This window comes from Tyto alba, unplaced genomic scaffold (genome assembly GCF_018691265.1).
Source record: "Tyto alba isolate M040663 unplaced genomic scaffold, T.alba_DEE_v4.0 Super-Scaffold_5, whole genome shotgun sequence".
In the NCBI taxonomy this organism is placed as follows: Eukaryota; Metazoa; Chordata; class Aves; order Strigiformes; family Tytonidae; genus Tyto; species Tyto alba.
Window position 1 is genome coordinate 15,406,301 of NW_024881326.1, and position 22,361 is coordinate 15,428,661.

Here is a 22,361-nt window from a genome sequence, read left to right on the forward strand (position 1 = left end):
GATTTTGAGGGTTTTGCTCTAGATCAGAAGTTTCCAAATTTGCCTCTTGCTGCTGTTTCCAGTTCCAGCTTCTGTGCTTGGCTGCACCAATTTTACCTGCTAAGGCAGAGCAGATGAAGCGTTAGAAGTTCCACATCCAAGAATGACCCAAACATTTCTACACGGGGCGTCGCTGCAGGTCCCGAGCGATGGCCTCCCCTGCCCTGCTGCCATCCTGGCCCTTCTGCTCCCCTTTTCCCAAGGTTGCTAATATAGGGAAAACCTTGCCGGGGGGGCCACGACCTCGGCGTTCCCAGAGCTGCTCAGAAGTCGGTCCCTGAGCAGCGCCCCAGCTCCCCTCCGCCGGCGGGCCGGGCAGGCACCTGCCTGCGCCTGCTTCTCCTCTCTGCGGCCCAGGGCAGCAGAGCGCTGCTCATCTGGCAGCAGGGCAAAGCCCCTTCAGCGCGATACAAACGCCAAGGCGATTCCACCACCAGCACTGAAGGATGCTCCCAACAGCTCAGCTGCAGGATTAAAAAACAACAAAAAAACAACAATTGAATTCCAATACCGTCTCCCCTGCTATGTAACTGCTCTCTCAGCATCTTCACCCCCGATGAAAGCCCCGTGCGAGGGTTTCCAGGAGGCCGCGGGCCGGCGCGGGGCGCTGCCTCCACCTCCCGGAGGCAGCGGGGAGCGCAGGCACCGGCGCGGGGTACCGGGGGGGTGTACTGCCAGGGGGGACCGAAGGAAAAAGCCACCAGCCTGGCTCAAGGGACGGCAGACGGCGGGGCTGCAGCCCCACGGGGCAGGGGCCAGGCTTCAGCGGGCAAGGACAAGCGTTAAACGCCCCGAAAGCCCCTACGGGCACAGCAACAGCCGAAGCTGAACTCACCATCGACACTCAGTGGGGGTTTGAGGTCGCTGTGTACCTGTATCTACCCAGTACCAACTTCTCAAGAGAGCAATGAAAGAATTGCCTTCTCTTTGTGCAGCAGCCTCTGTGCTGTGCTTCACCCCTGCTACTATAGCTGCTTTATCCTAGAATGACAGACTGGTTTGCATTGGAAGGGACCTTCAAGATCATCTAGTTCCCCCAGCCCAGGGTGCTCCCAGCCCCGTCCAACCTGGCCTTGAGCCCTTCCAGGGAGGGGGCAGCCACAGCTGCTCTGGGCACCCTGGGCCAGCGCCTCCCCCCCCGCACAGGGAAGAATTTCTTCCTTATACCTAATCTAAATCTCCCCTCTGTCAGTTTAAATCCGTTACTCCTTGTCCTATCCCCACACCCCCCTGATCCAGAGTCCCTCCCCCCCTCTCCTGTCCCCCCTTTAAGCCCTGGGAGGCCGCTCGAAGGTCTCCCCGGAGCCTTCTCTTCTCCAGGCTGAACCCCCCAACTCTCTCAGCCCGGCCTCCCAGGGGAGCTGCTCCAGCCCCCCCAGCATCTTCGTGGCCTCCTCTGGCCCCGCTCGAGCAGCTCCGTGTCCTTCTGCTGTTGGGGGCCCCCGAGCTGGCCCCAGCACTGCAGGGGGGGCTCATGAGAGCAGAGGGGGAGAATCCCCTCCCTCAACCTGTTGGACTCACCTCACCTATGAAACTACTAAATTCAGACCAAAAGAAGTGGAAGAACTACACATTACCTGTTTCTAACGCCTTGCTACATAATCAACATTCAGTTTAATCACAAAGATCTGCAAACAAGCCTTAAGGCTTGTTTAATACATCCAGCTTCCAGATTAGCAACAGGTAGTGCCTGTATGTGTGCTCCACAAATGCAGTTACAATACTCCCTCAAGAACCTTTAAAAGTAAAAGCAAATATAATCCTTTTAAATTAAGAGGAATCTAGCCATTTGCGGCTGTGAATCCCAGCCATTGCAGCAGAGACCAGGACACAAACCTGGATGCCACCAGCCACGAGAGACAGAAAAGTACCTGTTGAGTAATAAAGTGATTTGCACTATTAGTCAGTATTAGGGAATTAAACATTTTGTTTAGTCACTGAGGACTTTATATGGTGAAATACCTCTGGCAAAAGATTTGTCTTATGAGTCTTTCAAGATGCATACAAGAAGCTCTGGTCTTTTTCCTTAAAAGAAATTTCCCAGAAGTTATGGGGGGAAATTATTAGATAAAAAAAATAAAATAAATACAATTAAATCCATATTTTGGCAGGATGCCTATGACAGCAGGCACCTGCTACTCCTTCCTGCTACATGCCAGTGCTTGGGCAAAGATGTGTTTGAAGTGGAGGGTGGCACAGCAGCAGCACACCTGCTTCCCCACTGCAGCCCTGCTAGAAGGGGAAGGTGTCCAATTCAATAGCAAATCTTAACTTCCACTTTAGAGAGACAAGTAGCAGTCTGGAAAGGGAGCTCTTAATTCAGGATTTTTGCTAAGACTGGTGTACTGCTTAACCATAGCCTCAATCCTTACCTTCTGCTCTCCTTCCCCGAGGTCTGTCACTGACCAGGTTGTGCTTAAGGAGGAGCAGCACACTCCGGCCTCCTCAACGTCCCCGGTCCTCTGTGGCCAGCATGGCAATACACGGTGCTGTTGGTGATGTGGACTTGATCTGGTGACTACCTCTGGAAAGTTACTCAGCTGAAAGTATATTTTAATTAACTTTGAGAGCCTTTTCTTCACCTTAACAGTTTTTAACCCATAAAAGCACAAAAGACAGACATGGGTAGGTGGCTATTAGAGCCATAAAACTTCATAAATGAATCATGGGGAAGGAAAACAGCTGCTGAGAATCAACATTTGCAGGTTGCAACTGATTAACACAGCCTGTAGTCTCCTTACTGACACTACTTGCCCCTGTCCTTGGTTTCTGAAAACACTCACTGGCATCCGAGGAATAAGGTTGGTTGTTTTTTAATCCATGCCTTGTCTCTTCTCCCACCCTGAACATCTTCATGAAGCCTACAGGAACTCACTCTCTAGGACTCTGTGGTTTTCAGGGCTTTTTTTTTTTTTTTTACTGTTGTTTTAAAACTGATCTTTTCATCCAATTTGTTTATTCCTTCCTGCCTACCTTCAATGAAATAGAGGACATTGCTGCCATCTTGTAAACTTCTTCAGAGGTTGTCTCCTGTATGGCTTCAGTCACCCACTTCTTCCCAGCTCAAGGTATAACTGCAGTTTGCTCTCCAGCTGCAGGAGTCCCCAGGACCACCACCACCACCGCTCCGCCAAGCCCTGGCCCAACACTGCTGAGCAGGAGTAAGGAAAAGGAACCAGCTCTGTCACCAAGAGCTTGGTCTTCATTGAGCTCCTATTTTTTCTTTACTATTTCAGCTACCAATTTATTAATGAAAATATTAAAAAACACACACACACACACAAAAAAAAAAAAAAAAAAAAAAGGAAAAAATTCAACCAAATTATCTGAAGCACTTGATCCTCCCCAAATTGTCTGCAGGTGAAGTGAGCCCCCTCCTTCAGCAAAGGCTGCCCCTGGGCCAGGTGACTCCACCACAGGACAGGCCAGAATGCTTGTAAAAAGTGCCTCGTGAGCAAACATCACCCAGGAGATGAACTTCAGGCAACTGTGGAAAAAAACCCTTTCTGCGCTTTGGACTGATGGGGCAACTGAAAAATAAGATATCTGTAACCCATATTGAATATAAACAGCAACACTAGTTAACAAATACTTTACCAGTATTTTAAACCCAGATTTTGCAATCTAACATCAATGTTTTCATATCGAAATCTCATATTCTCATTCTATGATGGGGATTATCAGCAGCATACTGAACTGTTCCATCACCTAATAGCAAGGACAGCAACAACATTTGGCTTTGTAGTAACAGTTCACACACAGGACAAGAGTTCAATAATCTGCAGCTTAAATCCAAAGACCAAGTGGTGGCAGGAGGCAGAGCCCTCTTCTAACGGCTTCTGAGACCTCCCACAGCAAATGGTGATGCCCATCCTTAACTCGGGGCAGGTCCGCTGGTCACCATTTTAAATGTGATTACTCTCATTCAAAATGTAAGTACCTTTATTTTCAAAGGACCAGACCTTTGCAGGAAAACTATTTCTTCTTGATCTATAAAGTCAAAACTGAATAGATACCTGGAAAACATATAGAAGGTAGATCATCCCACCCTAAAGTAATACATCAATCCTATCAGTGAATGTATGTTTTATTGAAAGTGTGGCATGAAACACTTGACTGTGAGTATAAATTTATAAACAGCTCTTGATGTATGTGAGATTTTTGGCAAGGTTTACCAAATAATGCAATTCACAGTACATTTAATTTAGGAATGTTCGCTCATTGTTTTTTATATCTTTTTTTTTTTTTTTTTTAAAAAAAAAGGAGTTGGAGAACTTCCAAATTATAAATGATGGATTTTTGTCAATTATAAAATATTATGAATTTGCAACCTTTTTATTCTAGTACTCAAGGAACTGCCAGCTATTTAAAACTGTACCATTATCATTATTCACAAAGTTTAACAAAAATAAATACAATTTTGAGGTTGTCTTTGGCATGTCGTAATTCAAGGCAATAGTATCTTTTAGCAGCACAGTGCAAAGAAAAACAACATACCATACAATGCACTACTAGATTCAGCCTTACAAGGAGAAGAGAACGTAGTACAATGCAAACTTTAATGTCAATATATACAGAGCTTTAAAGAAAACATTTTTTTAAAATTAAATGAAATAAATACAATATGATACAAAATCCACAATATGCTTAGAGAAAGAAATGACAGTTACAATATCTGATAATGGGGACCTTTTGTAGTTTCATCTTTGAAGTACCTCAGAGAGCATGTAATTCATTGCACACTGTTTTCAATTAATGCCCTTTTGTATACTGAGATTTATAGCCAGTCACGTGCCAGAAGAGTTTTAGCTCTAATCAGAGTATCAGTGCAAGATGCCAAAGTGCTTGGGGTATTATGACAATGCAATTAGCAAACGCTGCTTGTAAGCCTAATGCAAAACACATAAAATAGGAACACTTTGTCCTGCAAAGGAGATCCATCTCCTGTCTTTTCAGTTCTCACATGAAAAAAAAACACCTCAAAACAGGATTCAATGTTATTTAAACTCACTATTGGTAATAAGCTATTTTCCAAATCTTAATTATTAAGAGACATAATCAGTTAAATATCTTTTAAAGCTTTCAAAAAAGTTTGCTTTCATTACATGGGAAAAATCTCAAGACGACCAGTCACTGATTAGTTTGGGGGGAACTTCTAATTACATAAATTATTGCAATACAAGTCAGCTATAGCTATACAGTAAGGATTTTTTTTTTTTTTAATTGTATTCATTCTTTTATTCCCAAAGAAAAATGTAGGCTTAACAATAACGTAATTTGGGGGAGTAAACATTTTGAAAATATACTGAAGTAAGGACAAACCGTATTCGGACTGTACTTAACTAAAGGGGTGTTTATGCAGAAGGATGGTACAGCATGAATGACAGCACAGGCATGTTACCAACAGGTATCAATACATATCCAAGAAAGTTTCTGAATGAACTTTCAAGGAAATTTTATTTTTTAAATCATATCGAGCTCCTATAGGATTACATAAGGGCTCTAATCACAGCTTCAGAAGCCTTTTGAAAACTCTGAGAAAGAAAAACCCGCTTCTCCCTTCCCTCCCACAGATATCTGCAAACTTCTAACTCTGGATAGGACTGAAAAATTTAAGTGCTACAGAAGTACATAAAACCTCATGTTTGCATTGATGTTTTAACCTAATTTAATTGATACAAATCAGGATAGTAATTGAATTACACAGTAATATAGTAAACTCCATTTTTACAAGCTATCTCAACTTTTTAATTGTAACATTTGAGGGCAGTGCCGACTACTGGATGCAGCAATCTATCGCTGCAGATGACCAGTTTTTAAGTATACTGCAAGTAACTTCCAATTGTTGAAGTTTTCTATAGGCAATTTTAACTATTGGACATATGAAGATTAGCTTTGGAAAATTAAATAAAATAGGGAAGACTGAATTCAAGCTCCATATGACTGACTTGGGTTAGGTTTTGGATGCCTCCTCTGGATGCAAGGAGAACATTTAAACCATACCACAACATAGGCCTCAAACACAGTATGCTTAAAGACCACCTCCACCTTAGGCTCTTTGCGTGGTCAAAGAGATTTTACTAGTTTTAAGCATAATGGTAAAAACACACAACATGCTAACAACAGCACTGAGACTACACAAGCCCCCAAATAGTGGCTTAAATGAATCCACCCCTGTAACTCTCTTGGTATGAGCACTCCTCGTTATGCAACACTGGCCAATATTGATGCCACTGCATAGTTTTTGGATAGATGGCAGGAATACAACAGAGTTCCTCATTTCTTTATCGAAACGAAAACTGAAGATAGAAAATGTGATACCCGAGGGGTGAAAGAACAGTGAAGCACATAATGAACCTGCTCCAGCTATAGCTGATGTCTGTGGGCATCTACACTTTTCAGTAAGAATGTATCAGGCTCTACACGCACTTGAGAACCAGCACTTATTTATAATTGCCATTACCAAACATCAGAGTAGAAGCTATTTTGCTGGCATTATCAGAAGCCATATCCAAAATATTGTATCATGTAAGATATTAATTAGTTCTCTGGAATTCCACTAAATATACAGTATGTGTGCCTGTTTCTTTGTAATTGTAAGCCTTTGTAAAAAATTCACTTTTTTACAAAGTAAATCAGTAAAATAGTAAGATTGTAACTAGTTTCTAATCTTGAACTGTGCAGAGATGATACGACAGTGAAACAATGTATACTGACCTGTCACTCCAGCCAAGAGCAGGTTCAAATTAAATGTTCTTCCATTTCAAACATTTAACTCATTACTCATGAGCAGACCATGCTACTTTTATACAATTGCTTAATTGAACAAAATCTAAGTCTGGAAAACAACAACAACAACAAAAAAAGAAGTCTGCGAGAAATTCCAAAAGAAGTATCACAAAAATGATGATCATCAAATACTAGATAGTAAGAGTAAACTGCAAGTGAACTCTTTTGTATCCCTGCATATCCAACATGTTTCCAAGACTGATACACTGAAATATACATAGCAAGTGAATTTCCCCCCCAAATTAAGGATTAAAATTGGCATACCATGGTACACTGGCCTGTCAGATTAACAAAGGTGTTCATCCATGTATCTTCCTTGTGGTAAGACAACTTTGTAACGCAGTCAGTGAAACTTGGTTTTTACCCCAAGAATATCACTTGCACTAAAGGCTAGTAATGATATAAAACCAGCAGGGATAATTTAAAAGATCTTCTATAAAGTTATTTGCTAAAAATGAGAATATCCACCTTGTTTGTGTACTTTTCCTCTCACCACCTTTGTGTTGCACACCAAGAAGAACTTAAGTACCTTCAGCTGCTTACAACTGCTTTTGTGCAAAATGCTTTTAAGGTGCTTATAACGTGGTGCTTCTAAGCAAGCTGAAACAAAATACCAGTATAAACACTGCTAAATGATTCATGAATAAAGCCATTAAAGACCAGCTGCTGCCTTATGGGAAAGCTGAAGACAATTCAAGTTTGACATTTTAGTTGTGTTCCACGCCTTGCATTACCCTCTATCCCCGACACAGCTTTTACTACTACATTTCAACTCACATTATACCTTGACCTTGGCTAAGGAGGCTTTATTTCTACCACTTCTGGTTTGTTTGTTTAGAGTGAATTCAAGTTCTTCTGGCAATCATTAGTAAATTTACAAAAAAATTATACTGATGAATTGTAGACAACAGGTTTACAGGCATTCTTGCTGGCAAAGTTCTTCAGTATCAAAACGAAGGATGAACCAGCTGCATAAGGGGCAGATTTTGTACTAAACTATAAGCTTTCCTTGAAGCAGTTGTGTTCTTTGATAAGCTTTCAAGCATTTCAAACAGGCACCTCAAAACTAGGCACAAATGGCCCCTAAAGCTTCCAACATCTATCAAACACTCAATAAATTTAGTATGGGGTATGTTCTGCATGATACAAATAGCACACCTATGTTTGCTATATTCATTAGGTCTCAAATCTACATATATTCATACCTAACTATTTGGCCAGATAATTTCCATCTTCCCCCACCACAACAAAAGAAAGCAGCTTATCTAACAGTACTTCCAATGCCAACAAGTACTTCCACAGGTATAGGCAAAAACCAGCCAGCACCCTCTGCCTTTTAAGATCTGAGTTACTACTGACACTCTTGGTGGTTGGGCCAGAATTATCCTGAAAGCTTTTTCTCCTGTCTCAAAATGACAAGTTCTATCATCACTGGTGTCTTGTACTTGGCTACCAAAGGTATGTGGAGAAGGAAATTCAGTGATAGCAAATCAGTCTGAACTACATTTGATTTTTGGATACTTGGATTCTCTAACTGTTCACAGTCTAACTGTTGGTCACTAATATACTCAATATTTAAAATGGATATCATCATACTATGATAGCACAACTGCACAGTAGTGTCTACAACTTTTAAAAACACTTTTAAGCTCATCATCTCCAAATGCATTAGTTCTCAGTCTATTAGTGGTTAGCACTGGTTTTGAGCCAGAAAATCCAAAGATAGTTCTGGCCCTGCAATTAATTTCCGCTCTATCACAGCATTTAGAAACAGCTGAAGTCCTAACACCAAGACAGACAGGGCAAGTGAGTGCTGGCAACAGGACACTGTCAGTAATTTGTCGATAACTGTGAAAATTCTTGGTCAGAATTCCCTTATCTGTGCACACTGCAAGGCTTATTTATTTTCCCAAACTATCCCTACAGTTAGGCAAAGAGAATTTTGCATTTATGTTCTGTAATATTTGTACATGCGGCGAGAGATTCAGATAGAAGCAACGTTCTATAGAAATCAAATAAATAAAAAACAAAACCCACATGCCAAGTTTGTTATAATAAAGTGTCAGTTTGTCTCATATGCCAAGCAAACTTAATATTGGGTATATTCAGTGGAAGTGACTGCTGAGGAAACAGTAACATAGTTATTGCACTAATGGATAAACAGTATAAGTAACGAAAAGTATTGGATGGCATGATGTTGTCTTAAAGTGGTACCAATGTTATTGAGATCCTTAATTTTGACAGTTTTATACACATACTTTCTTGAGCTCAGTGCAGGACAATACCATTCATGGTAACAACTAGAAACGTTCATTTTCCTGTAAGAGGCCATTTGTTAACTAGCATTTCTTTTGGGCTACAAGCGAGCAAGTTAATGTTATGGGTAAAGTGCAGAAACTTACACATCCCTTTTGTTTGTATTTTCACATAAACTTATCCGTTACTGGCACCATACGAACACAGACCTTCCAAATTAACACTAATGCATTTAACACTGGCACAATATATTAGTCAGCTTTTCATAATATTAATGAACAAGTTAAATGAATTAATTTGAATGAATTAAGTGCCCAATTGCAAAATTAAGAATTTATCTTTCACAACAGGGTCTAAAAGTATGAAGAAAAGAAAACTTACACTGACACTTTATGTACAACTTGGTCATTGGCAACGGTCCCCTAAACCATTTTTTAAATGAACCCAGCAAAACTATACAGAATGTGAAATAATATTTGCAACAGATCTCTTAAAGACAGTGTAGAGAAATTCATTATGGTGTACCTGATGTTTAAATTAATTTAACAGATACGGCTTGTAAAACAACACAGTATGAACCTGTGGATTTTTTTTTTTCTTTTTAAAAAAAGGACTTTTACAGAATTCAAGTAGTGTAGCAGGAAACCATAGATGCCTTTTCATCACAGGTCAGGCAACATAGAGCCACGTATTGGATTTTCCCCTTGCTTCTGTTTGCTAAGGTGTCCCAGTGGATCTATAAGTCTGTTGATGTTAGCTTTTTCATGCTCCGTCGCTGAGCTAAACTTGAGGCTGCAACAGGCTCTAACACTGGCTGAAATGTCTTGTGATTCAGTGCAGAATACGTAGCAGCCATGGCTCCCTAGAGAACAATGAAACATATAAAAGGGTGTACAGGTCATTTTTATCAGAAAATAAAGCAATTGAGTATTAAATTTTTCACTAACTCTACTAAAAAAATCCAGGACTTATGGCAGGACATTCTCTAAAGTTAGTTTTGGAAAAAACATTTACTGCTGAATCCTTCAGGTTTCTAAGCACAGGTGACTGACGACTACTTTCCTGCATATTTTTCTCACATTCCTCAGATGTAGGAATAACCTTTTAATGTGGGTCAGAATTAATATCTCCCAAGTAAGATTAGCATTAATTTATCAAATACAGCCACTTCAGAGGCTATTCAGGTCCTGACTTATGAAAGACAACACAATTAAGACTGGCTATCACAGGTCCTTGTTTGTGAATCCAACAAAACTAATGAAGTCAACCTAAAAGCCGCCTGCATACAGTAGAATGTTTGTGTGTCACAAGTCATAAACACAGATACAGAACAAACTGATAAAGCACCGGTGGAAAAACTGTAGTGCAGTTTAATAATTTATGTTAGGAAAGCACAGTATGAGCTAGAAACAAATCCCAAAATGTTTCTTGAACAACAATGCTAGGAGACCTGTGGCAGTCTCAATCTCATAACTTTTTTATCAGGTTTCTATATGGCCAAAGCTACCTTAATCTTTGAAAACAAAACAACCAGAAAAATCTCTTCTTTTACACATAGGTTAAAAAACAATTATAAATAATTTGTCTGCTTATGTAACTTAAATACGCACATACTTAGGAAAACAAAAAAAACTAATTTATTTTCTAAAGAAAAAAATCAGTTCTGCTTGTAGCTCAAAGCAACTCAATTCATTGCACATCCACCAGCTCAAGCAACATTCAGCCTTCAGGTTCTTTTACCTTTACTAGATGTGGTGCATCTTGCCTGTTTAGTTGATAATGCGGCAACTGGTCCCTACAGGCTATCCACGAATGTTTTAATACTTGTTCTGCTGTATACCGCTGATGTGGATCTACATGAAGCATGTGTGATAACAAGTCCTAGATAAAAAGGAAAACCACACATATTATTCAGTTGAAATAATCTTATGCAGACTTTAAGGCATTAATTATGGCAGCAATGAAAAAAGTACCCTATGTGGCAGGGATTAACACAATGCAAACACACACAACACAAATCAGCAGATAAATTGGATCATTCTGTGCCCTGACACCACAGAAGTCTGAAAACAATGTGTTGTACTATTTAATCAGTTTAACAGAGCAAGTCTTTATTGTAAATAAACTTACTGTTGTTTGTGTTTCATATTTCAGTTTGTTTATTAATATAATATTTACAAGACTAGAAATCCTATTAAAATTTAGCAGATAGGTTTCATGGAAGAGATACTATTTGCAAACATATCTCTTCATTTGTACTACATATTTAGGATCCACTGACTACATATTACAATTGAACTCATATATAGTGATATACTATATCAAAGAATTTTTCCTTCAAGGAGTTAGGTAAGGAATAAAGCCAACAGAAATGGACATTTGTTTTTGCCTGTTTAGAAGCATTAGCAAAATGCTGCTAATTACAACATCGGTCAAAATAAGAGCTGGGTAGGCAGGGCAGAGAACAGAGACAGGAATAGCTTCAAAGAAAACAAAATATGAACAAGCTGACACAATGTTCCCTTTGTTTTAGGTACAAAATGTTAAGCATTCTTAAATATACAGAATTGAATTACTTGTGCTAAGACAGCATCAGCCAACAAGTATTCTGAATCACTCCTACCAAAATGAACAAATAGTGCAGTTCCAAAAGATCAGGACAAGATTTAATATTAATGCCAAGCTTTATAAAAGGTAACAGTGGTGACTAAGATACCTACAGACCAGGCCAACACCAAACCCAGAGAACACATACAGCAACCGATGAGAGATGCAGTCTTTAAATAAAAAACAACAGCTGCATAATGGAGCTGATCAAGATTTTTGGCAAAGTATCTGGATATATTTGATTGTCAAAGTACTAGTTCAATTGCTGAAAGTACTAACAAAGACAAAAGACCTGATGACTTCAGTGTTGAACATTTAAAAATTGCACAACAAAAAAATTAACCTATTAATGCAAGACTAGTTAGCTGCTAGAACTAACCGATAATTGTAAAAAATCATCCTTCCATTTAAGGAATCCCACAAACACCTGATTTTGATCCAATAAAAAACCCAGACTGGTGATTAGAAAAGCCTATTTTGGGACCTATCTTATTTAAAATATTTATCAGTGACTCCAGGGAAGGAAGAGGGGGCACTCTTGACAAGTTTCCAGTGGGGCACCAAGCTGGAGGTGTGGGGTAAGAGCTAATGAGTTCAGAGGCTGGGCAGCCACTCAAAGGGACCTAGGCAGGATGGAGTAACAAGCTAACCAGAGCCATATAAAATTCAGCAAGGACAAATGCAAAGTCCTGCGCTTGGAAAGGAAGAAATTATCACGAAGGTACAGGGTGGGGATTGACTGGCTGGGGACCAGCTTTGTAGAGGACCACCAGGAGGTTTTGGTAGATTGAACATGAACTACCAATGTGACCTGGCATCCAAAAAGGCTGACATTCCTTTAGTCAGCATGGCCAAAGGAATGGAAACAGAGGACAAAGTAAAACAAGAAATGTTCTGGCTTGAAATCAGAAGCTTTTTCCTCATTACAGCAGCCAAGCATTGGAAAAGGCTGCCCAGGCAAGCTGTTCAGTCTCCACCCTCGGAAGCTTCTAAAGACAGACTGAATACAGACCTGAGCTACCTGGTCAGAACTCACAGCTGACCTTGCTTTGAGCAGAAGGTTAGACTAGATGACCTTCATTGCAGTAAAGTTTGCAGGTAATAATAGTAATCTAATGTGATAGACTAGACTATTTTATAAAGTTCATTAGATGTTCATTTGAAATCTACAAAAATATAAGGACAAAACAAAACACATTTACACCTTTGCTGCATCTGAAACGGTGTCCCAGTTGCCTCCACTTAAAGAGAATTTTCCACTGCCTATCCGTACCAGGATCTCCTCTGGAGTATCGTTAGGACCGTTGGCAAATGGAGTATAGCTGTTGAAAGAAAAAAAAAAAAACAGATAAACAAACAAAACACTTTGTAGGGCAAGAAGCTGCAATAAATTGGTAAAATATCATAAATCATTCTGAGTAGATATCCCACGACTGGCAGAAACACACTATATACTATTAAATACTTTTTATATTAATATTTCATCTTTGAAACGATATTATTTTATTTTCCCCATTGTTGTGGTTAATTAAGTAGAATAAATGGAAAATGCAGACTAAAAAGATGTCTTAAATTAATAGCTTAATGCATTCTAATCAGTGTCGACTTTCAACTTAAATAGAAGTGATTTGTAAACACAAATTCTGCTAGAATACCAGTTTATGTAAAGTAATCCAAACCTGGAACAGTACTCTAACAGAATGGCCCAATAAAACTAGAGTAATATTGTGCTTAGGGTATGTGCATTTAATTAGACAGAGAATGAGCACAATGTACACTCATCTATCATTTGGGGAAAAGCTACAAGAAAATGTTCACGACAGTTTTTTTACTTAAGTGAGTTTGGAAGGCTTAAACCACAAGACCATTAGTTCTGGAGGCATGAAACAGTTTACAGGGTTTCCTGTAAGTCTGGCTTACTTTCTACAAATTCTACTGTGACAAACTCAAAAGAACTGAATTAGCAGATCTGAAAAGCAACCTAAGTCACAGAAATACACCTTTTAAGAATGTCAAGAGTATTATGTTGTTCTGGCATCTCCTCTGATCACAGGCTAGTACCAAGTCAGTTTTAACTATACACCCCAAATCTTACTCTGATTAAGTAGTTACAGCTTGATGACCCTTAGATTTCAAATTAGCTTGCAAACAATAATAATTAAACTTAATGCATTCTATCTTAGTACTTTGAAAGCTCTGCATAAAAGTAAGATCAATCAGCATCATCAACAGAGGTTTAGGAACTATCCCAGCCAGTTAGTTCTAGTCTTTTGGTTGAGGAGCTTAAGAGGAACAAAATGGAAATACAGTAATTCACATTGGACCATTCCTCCCCCACACTTTTGTCCTGCCATACCTTTTGTTCAGACAATGTTTCCCAAGTGTGCAATCAGTATACTGCCCAATATCTGCATACTTGCACTTAAATCATACAGCAACCTGAGTTTTGACGGCAGAACTGTAGTGGTGATCTTACATGAAAAAGTACAAAATTATCAAAGATAAACATTGCTCCATACTGCTTAGGAAAATTTAGAAGTTTAGAAAACTTAAAAGGTTACAAAGCCAGTGTGTTCTACATAAGGGACAGGAGTCAAGCCTGTGGCAGGAGATACAAGAAGGTGGACTACAAGGGTAACAGGGTGGGGAGGACAAGAGGCAGAAGAAGAAAGAAGAAAACCACCACATACTTTAACAGACTAAATTTTCTTCTGGAAACTGGGGAGTCTTTGGCATCCCCCAGCAGTCATCTACTATAGAAGACAGAAGTCTTGAACCTAACCTGTAAGATAAGCCTAGCTGATGTATGCATTTACTTACAGCTTTCTGCTCCACTTGAGTGTCTTAGTCATTCTGCAGTCAAATCAATTCGGTAATTTCTTACTATTTTAATGAAAGCATGGATTAATGCAGCATGCTAGAACAAAAAAGCTAAGAAATATTTCTCACCCTGCCAACATTGTGTAAAGAAGAACACCCAAGCTCCATATGTCACAAGCAGCATCATATCCCTGTCTCATGAGAACCTATAAAACAGAGTGTTAAAAGACTTTTCATATCTGAAAAAAAACCCCACCCCAATCCAATACCACTACGCAGCCTAAGGAGGGCTAAGTCAATCCCAGGAAAACTTCAGAGGTTTAATTATTTATTTTTCAATATACAAGTTACAGTAACTAACAACATTTCTTGTTCCCAGAACATCACCTGTGAAAATCCTTAATAAGCGGAATCCACCCTCAAAAATAAGATGTAAGCCATTTTAAAGAATTAAACTTAAGGAAAACTAGCAGAATTGTTTTGTTTGGGCGTTTGTTTTTTTTTGTTTGTTTTTGTTTTGTTGGGGTTTTTTTTGTTGGTGTTTTTTTTTTTTTTTTTTTTTTAAGCACTGTTAAAAAGTTTAAGTACTTGATGCATCAAAAACAGCACAGAAAAAAAACACATGGCAGCTTAAGATACCTCTGGTGCCACAAAGTTTGCAGTGTAGCATGGAGTTAGAAGTAGTCCATTTTCTCCTCGAAGTTGTTTTGCAAATCCAAAATCACAAATCCTGATAGAATCAGCATTATTTGAATCATCCGTATATAAAATATTACTAGGTTTAAGGTCTCGATGCACTACCTTCAAACAAAGAAATTTTGAGATCTATCATTTAGAAGTTGCATGTACAGTTGTTTGTATATAATTTGCAATTTTAAAAACTCTTATCTAGATTAATATATTTATCAACAGTTCCACATAATTATATAACTTTTAAGTAACAAAAAATTCTAGTTCAATGTCAAAATGCCTACTAGCTTGTAATGCAACTGGAACTAACATAACCATTTGCCAGCAAGCATGAGAAAAGCTACTTCATAAACTGGAAAAGTAGAGTCAAAAGGGCTTGCCAGAATAACAGGAGTACTTGTTTATATCGCTCACCTTTGTCATAAAATACTTAGAAATCTTCCCTTCTGCCATAAAAACAAGGCAACCAAAGCACATAAAAGACATTTATTAATTCTAAGAAATGTGAAAGAAGCCATGTCAGAAGAAAACCACTCACTCCTTGGCAGTGCAGGTAGTCCACAGTCTTAGTTATAGTGTATAATACAGCACTAGCCTCTCGCTCCGAGAAGAACTTCTGTCTGAGAATTCGATCAAGCAGCTCTCCTCCTTTCATCAGTTCAGTGACAAGATATATAAATCTACCATCATCATATACCTGATGAGAAGTTTAACGTGTATATGTATATAAATGCACACATATATTAAAAAGATCATCTATAATTATACATCCTGATAAATGTGAATATTACAGACTAGATTGTTTACCTGTTCACATATGAACATAAAGCACAAACAGCAGTGACTGAAAAATTTAATTCTGCAATTCAGAAGCCTTAAAGCACAAAGCACAAGAAAGCTTACGTGCCATTCTGTGAGACACTGAAGTAATTGATTGTTAACTAATAACTTGAAATGAAATTTTTCAGTCTAGGAACGTCAATTGTATGAGGAGAGTAGCCCTATCACTCTCTATTGCTCTTCCCCTCCACAGACAATTTTTCACTGCTGGCACTTTGCATACGCAGGACAACCTACAACTGTTTTTTCAGATTCGCATTACCAACACATTAGCTACTCATCTGAAGTAAGAGGAAATACAACATTTCTAACCTTTACATTATTTTTCACTTCAAGTTCACTAAAAGGCATTTAGAAAAAAATATTATCAGGACAATGTCATATATGAAAATATTCAACACTCTGCTATATGTACTGCTCTCCTAAAATATTTTACTATATAAAAGTAATTTCATAAGTCCCAATAACCTCCCTACATCTGTATTTGAATACTGTGTAAAAAGAAGTAACAGAAAAAAGGAGGTACATACATCCTTTAAAGTAATAATATTTGGATGTTGTCCATAACGCATGAGAATCTCAATTTCTTCTGAGGGATCCCTCTTACTTTTATCAATTATCTGAAAAATATAACAACAGGAAAAACAATGTTTGGCTAAACAAAGTCTATTTACTAAAGAAATTCTTTTGTATTTATATTCTCACTTCAACAACAGAATAGAAAAATTTCTTGAGTTCATTACTTTATACTCATCATGACTAATTCATCTTCCAACTTCACATCCCACTGTTTATTCATTTCTTGCTCTCTCCTTGCTACCAGTTAAAACTGTACCGTTAAGGCAGTCTATTCTGCTACAAAGGACAAAGAAGTGCAATGGACTGTCTGAAACATCACTACTTCCCTGCAGCCCAGTTCCATGCTTGTGGATCTTATTTTATTTCACATGTGCTCATCATTGTACAGTATTTTCAGGCTTCAAGACAGTAACTGCAAAGCCAGTTCTTCTGGGCCATAACCTTACCCAGAAAAAAAAAAACTTATAGAAGTCAATATGCAATTTAAATGAAGAAAACACTGGTTTTCATTTCTCAGAGCATATAAAAAGCTACAGTAACTTGTAAATTTAAATGCATACATTTTCTAATCTACTACACAGTAATTTCAGAACTGTCACAGTGAAATTTACTCAACATACCTTTACAGCAAACTCCATATTTGTAGCTATGTGTATACATCGCTTACAAACAGAGTAGGAACCAACACCAATATCTTCCTTCAGTTCGTACACATCAGTAAACTGCGCGCTGTTTCCATGAAGCTGCTTTAAAAAACAAACACGTACAATTTGTCACCTAAAGCAACAAGATGCTCTTTGCCATAATATCATTTCCAACAGCAAAAGTTTCTTCTGCTTGCCCATGTTTACTCTTTTGAATTCTGCCTTCAGAAAAACAGCAACTTGTTTTTTAAAAAAGTCCCATGGAAGCATTTTAATCATGCACATTTTATGATAGTCTCCCCAGACAAAACAGAACAGCCCGTAAACACTAAATATAGGTCAATCTTTGGCATGTCAAAAAAGTTTCCCAAAAAATAAAGTGTTACCTGTACTATTGGCAGTATATTGGTGAGTGGTGATATTTTATGATCTTCTACAGTAGTAGTTGCAACAAAACTAAATCCTTTGAAGAGCTGATGTGCATTCGCACTAGGTGGGACTCCTGGAGAATCTAGTGGCATACACAGTTGATTAGGATGGCTAAATCCCAGCAAGGCTATATTTTAACATTCAGGAGAGATATGTTGGAAGAAACATTTTGAGGGAAGGGAAGCAAACAAGGGCAACACTAGATGTTGAATAAGACTTCTAGTCAGTTATCCCCTCTTATTCCAGTAACACACACAAAGCAAGTATTCCTGGGCTTTATCTAAAACTACAAAACACTACAGGAACTAATGTATGAATATATGTTTTTAGGAGGAAGTTTACTGAAGCACAACAGTACTTATGAGAAAGAAATAAAGATCATAGCCTTATGTTCAAGGACTGCATCACAAAGAAGAGCGCTCACAGATTTTGCTCAGTTGTTTCTGTGCTGCTGGCAAGGCAGAAGTGAGGCAATACAAGAATAATAAATTAGTAATACTACTGAATAATTTGAACCAAATTTTCCTTAGGTTACGTGCACCTCTGAATTCATTGTTTGAAATTTCACAGTAAGCACAGCTTGATGATTTTGTGTAGCCTATTAGAACCACAGACATTCTCCAAATAAACATAGGTGGCTTTAAAAGTTGGATGCACCAGTAAAGAAAAACATCATCCACAAAAGAAAACCTCACGTGAAACTTGAAGCATACTAAGCAATATATGCTTGCAATTACTGTCTTTGTTTCAAAGTTCAGCTACTTGGAAATTTTCAAAGTGCAATAATCTAAGGAGTATTTTAAAGATAAATTTTCACAAGCTTCTTGAAACTATTTGAGATGTCTTTGCAACTGATCTAGTAGTACAGGTACCCAGTCTACTGTTCATTGTTCCCACCCTTCTCTACCTTGGAATCACCGTTTCTTCAAGAGTAAAGTCAAACCCATCATGGGTAGTGAGAGAAACAGCTCAATGAATAAAAATATTGTAATGCTAGTTTTAAGATTTAATTTTAATAATGATTATAATGAATAGGGTTAAGAAAGTAACTTCAAGCAGGTAATTTTCAGTGGAATATTGGACCTAAAAATAATCACTGATGGAATCAAATTTAGTTTACTTTTAGCATTAAACACTTCTCTCCCAAACACTGCATGTCTGACTAAACCATAACTAGAAACCATAATTCAGCTGTTAATATTCCTTTTTTTTTGGTTGGTGAACCAAAGTTGAGCACAGTATTTCAAAGAACAGGAACCCACTGAGAAGAACATACTACTACAAAGTACTGGTACCCTATTGCACCCTTCCCTTTTAATTTTGTCACTGGCTTTTTCTCTTGGTAAGCTGCTTGTTGTAACATTAATTTGACCCCTCTTGTCCCATGAACCACACCAATTTATAACCATGCAAAATTACCTTTTGGTGTTTTTGCTGTGAATTCTGGATCAAAACAAAAGGTATCTTCTGGCTTTCCAGAGGCAGGCTTAAAAGGGGGTTGAATTTCTCTTCTGAACAGTTTCTGAAGTAGAAGGACAAAGTCATATCATTAAGAGTGAATTAAACTTCCACGGATGCTGTCGATTTTGCTAAGCTATAGGGAAAGCAAGTCAAGTGTTACTGTATTAAAATGGTTTTCTGAAAGTGTGAATAACATATAGCAAGTAGAAAACCACAAATATATACAGAAAGATTGAGTTACTTTCATGTACCTTTGATTTGAAATGCTACAGGAAATGTTACCAGACAAATCAAATAGTACACAGCTCTCTTTCCTCATTCTTCCAAATCTGCCTCATCTACTACATCTGTACTTTTAAAAATACAACAGCAGGCTGCTACTTATCACTCGTTCATCTTTGGCTTATTCAGAAGAACATGGAACAACCATAGGGCATCTTACCTTCTATCATTGTCTCGGACCTGGTTCACTGCTATTTTGTCACCACCCTGAAAATCTCACCCCAAATGGAAGACACAGAATAGTCTTCACCCTTCTATTCTGGGTTGCAAACACCTCTCGCAACTGACAGGCGTGTCCCTCTTGGCAAGGAGCTGCCCAATTCTCAAAGCTCTAATTCTAGGTTTTTCCTAATCTACTAAACTAAGAGAAGGAAAAGGAAGGGCTCCTTTTTTTCTCCTTTACTCAACTTGCTTTTGAAAAATGCATTGCCCAAGTGATCTCAAATCAGCAGTAAGTCCCATTTACAGTTAAGGAAGAGAAAATTTCATGTCAAATGACATTGAAGCCCCATGCAAAGTTCAGGAAGTTCTGAGAATATTTTCTTGGCATTTCTCTCATCCTTTCAGACCTACTTTTTGCAGTTCTTTTCATTTAATTTTCCTGCACAAGAACATGCAATGTATTTGAATTTTAAAAAACAAACAAACAAAAAAAAAAACCACACACAAAAAAAAGAAAGAAGGACCTGAATTCACTCCATAGAAATAATGAGCTACAATTCAGAAGTGGTCATCAACACCATCATACTGAAATAAATACAAAGCATTGTCAAATGAAAAAAAAAGTTAGAAAAAAAGAAGATAAAAAAATAAAGAGTTAGAATGCAGATCTTCCAAACTTCCTTGCTGGTATTTATTTCAACATCAGTCCCTTACAAGAAAAAAAACAAAACTAAAAACCAAAAGATAATCAAGCTACAACAACACAGATTTCTCTTACAAAGTGTCCTCATATGAAACTGTGAGGTTCTGCCGTTACTGAAAACCCTCCTTGCTAATCAGGACTCTATGGTAGAAGCTGCATAAACACAGCTAGAAAAACACCTTCTCAGAAGTAAATACAAGAGATAAAGAGAAGGATAATGACAACATGCTTTAAAGAAACAGTTGAGCACAATATTGAATAGCATTGCAGGTAGTCCTTTCAGCACAGCAACATCTTATTTATTGTGTGTATCCTTTTGTAGGCATTATAGCAAAGGAGCATTTTCGGGGTAGAATTATTTTATATACAGCATCTTAGTTTTGCTAACATTTCTGGGAAACACATCTCAAAAGCTTAGAGAACCTCAGAGGAAAATCAACAAGGTGCTGGTTAAAAATTTAAGCAAGCAATCATGAACTCATACAGACCTCTGATCATTGCAGAGCACCAGAGTCAATACTTCAACTGTGAATGGAATATTACTAATAAAATAGGAATGTGCTGTGGCTAACTAGAGAGAAGTCAAAGAATTACAATCACAGTGAATTTTTGTGCCCTGCATGGAAGCACTAGATGGACACTTACTGAAGAGAAGGATTCTTGCACACAGGGAAGACCAGCATTCTCTCCCAACTACAAATGCTCTAACAGACAACTTAAGGTTTGGAAAGCTGAAACTCAATTATTTAAAAATTAAGTGTACAATTTACAATTAATACTTTCCATACCATAAATACTACAGCTCCATATGCCAAATAAGATTACAGTAGAAGCCAGAATGCAAGACAGCAGTACTGCAATGTTTATTGTGCCCTATTCAGATGCAAATACTCATAATGCTACAACACAGAAAAAAACAGTTTTATCATTCAGATCATTTTGTACTTACGTTCCAATCAACAGTAGAAAAAAAAGGATGTCTCTTGATTTCTTCAACTCCATCTGAACCAGCTCCTGAACAAAGAAAATACTGTATTTATAAAACTGTTGGGTGAAGTCTTTGAAGAAGATTGCACTAAGAATTATGCAAAATTTTAAGAAATTAACTAGTCACAGTTATTTGAGGGAATTGAAAATACAGAAATATTTTGAGGATGTAAAATACTCAATTAAGTAGTGTACACCTCATCAGGGAAGCAAACAGAGTACAATAAGCCCATAAATAGAGAGTTTTGATATTCTTTGTTCTGACACTGTCAAAGCTTTGGCTCACTGCTTAGAGTCACTGGTCCAAGAAAGTAGTCATTCATTAGCTAAACCCAGGAAGTCATGATCCAAGCTAATATGAAATTATATCTAATCCCAAATCTTACTGACCATCTGAAGCTTGAGAGTCTCTAGCAACTACTTTTTTAAAATAACCAACTCAACTGAACTACTTTTATTTCAAATATCCAAATAAATGAACCAACCTAGTCTGTTTGATGGGTTCCTTTTAAACAACATCCTCAGAAGACTTTGTGCTTCAGGGCTGAGGAACTGAGGCATTCCAAGTTTTGCTCTAAAGGAAAACAGAGAACAGGTAAGAGGAAGAAATGTGTCTTACTAAAAATTGTCTGCATAGACTTCATTGCACAATTTGATATATCAAGGATCTATTCCAAAGTCTTGTAGAGTGTACACAGTTAAATCATCAACTTTAAGTTTCACATTCACTACTAAAGTAGAGTAAAACAATTCTCAGGAATATTTATTTTCAAAAGGTATCTTCATTTCACTAGGAAGTTATCACCAAAATACCTCTACCAGAATCACTGTCAGAAGAGACTCACCAAATCCCAAATTACTTGCCCCTGAAGTGATTGCTAAAATTCCTCTTGAATCAAGAGCCTTGAGTAGCTCATTAAGCCATCACATAAAAGCTCACTGACTTTGCCAAGCTTGTTTTGTGAAAACAATTACACTAAGGCAAGAAATTCTTCTGCAGAACTGTAGCATCACCTAGAGCTTCAAGTGACGCTAGTGATCTAATCCACCTGCTTTCACAGGTAATACCACTA

The 22,361-nt window shown here is 38.0% G+C and overlaps 1 protein-coding gene across 6 annotated transcripts in view; it reads right to left on the minus strand.

The window, feature by feature from the left end:
* Positions 1 to 4,110: 4,110 nt before the first annotated feature.
* RPS6KA6 (ribosomal protein S6 kinase A6) overlaps positions 4,111 to 22,361 on the minus strand; it is a 43,447-nt gene continuing 25,196 nt past the window's right edge. Inside the window, exons 11-23 of one of the 6 annotated variants that reach the window (XM_042807167.1) lie at positions 21,774 to 21,862; positions 21,251 to 21,315; positions 19,113 to 19,215; positions 18,118 to 18,141; positions 17,651 to 17,775; positions 17,241 to 17,366; positions 16,572 to 16,661; positions 15,740 to 15,898; positions 15,151 to 15,312; positions 14,641 to 14,717; positions 12,896 to 13,013; positions 10,825 to 10,965; positions 4,111 to 9,946 (exon numbers count right to left, since the gene is read on the minus strand). In XM_042807167.1, the coding sequence (XP_042663101.1) occupies positions 9,821 to 9,946; positions 10,825 to 10,965; positions 12,896 to 13,013; positions 14,641 to 14,717; positions 15,151 to 15,312; positions 15,740 to 15,898; positions 16,572 to 16,661; positions 17,241 to 17,366; positions 17,651 to 17,775; positions 18,118 to 18,141; positions 19,113 to 19,215; positions 21,251 to 21,315; positions 21,774 to 21,862 (1,405 nt within the window). In that variant the 3' untranslated portion in view covers positions 4,111 to 9,820. Of the gene's footprint in view, positions 9,947 to 10,824; positions 10,966 to 12,895; positions 13,014 to 14,640; positions 14,718 to 15,150; positions 15,313 to 15,739; positions 15,899 to 16,571; positions 16,662 to 17,240; positions 17,367 to 17,650; positions 17,821 to 18,117; positions 18,145 to 19,112; positions 19,216 to 21,250; positions 21,316 to 21,773; positions 21,863 to 22,361 lie in introns of all 6 variants that reach the window. The other 5 variants (XM_042807166.1, XM_042807164.1, XM_042807169.1 and 2 more) reach the window with 5 other exon arrangements.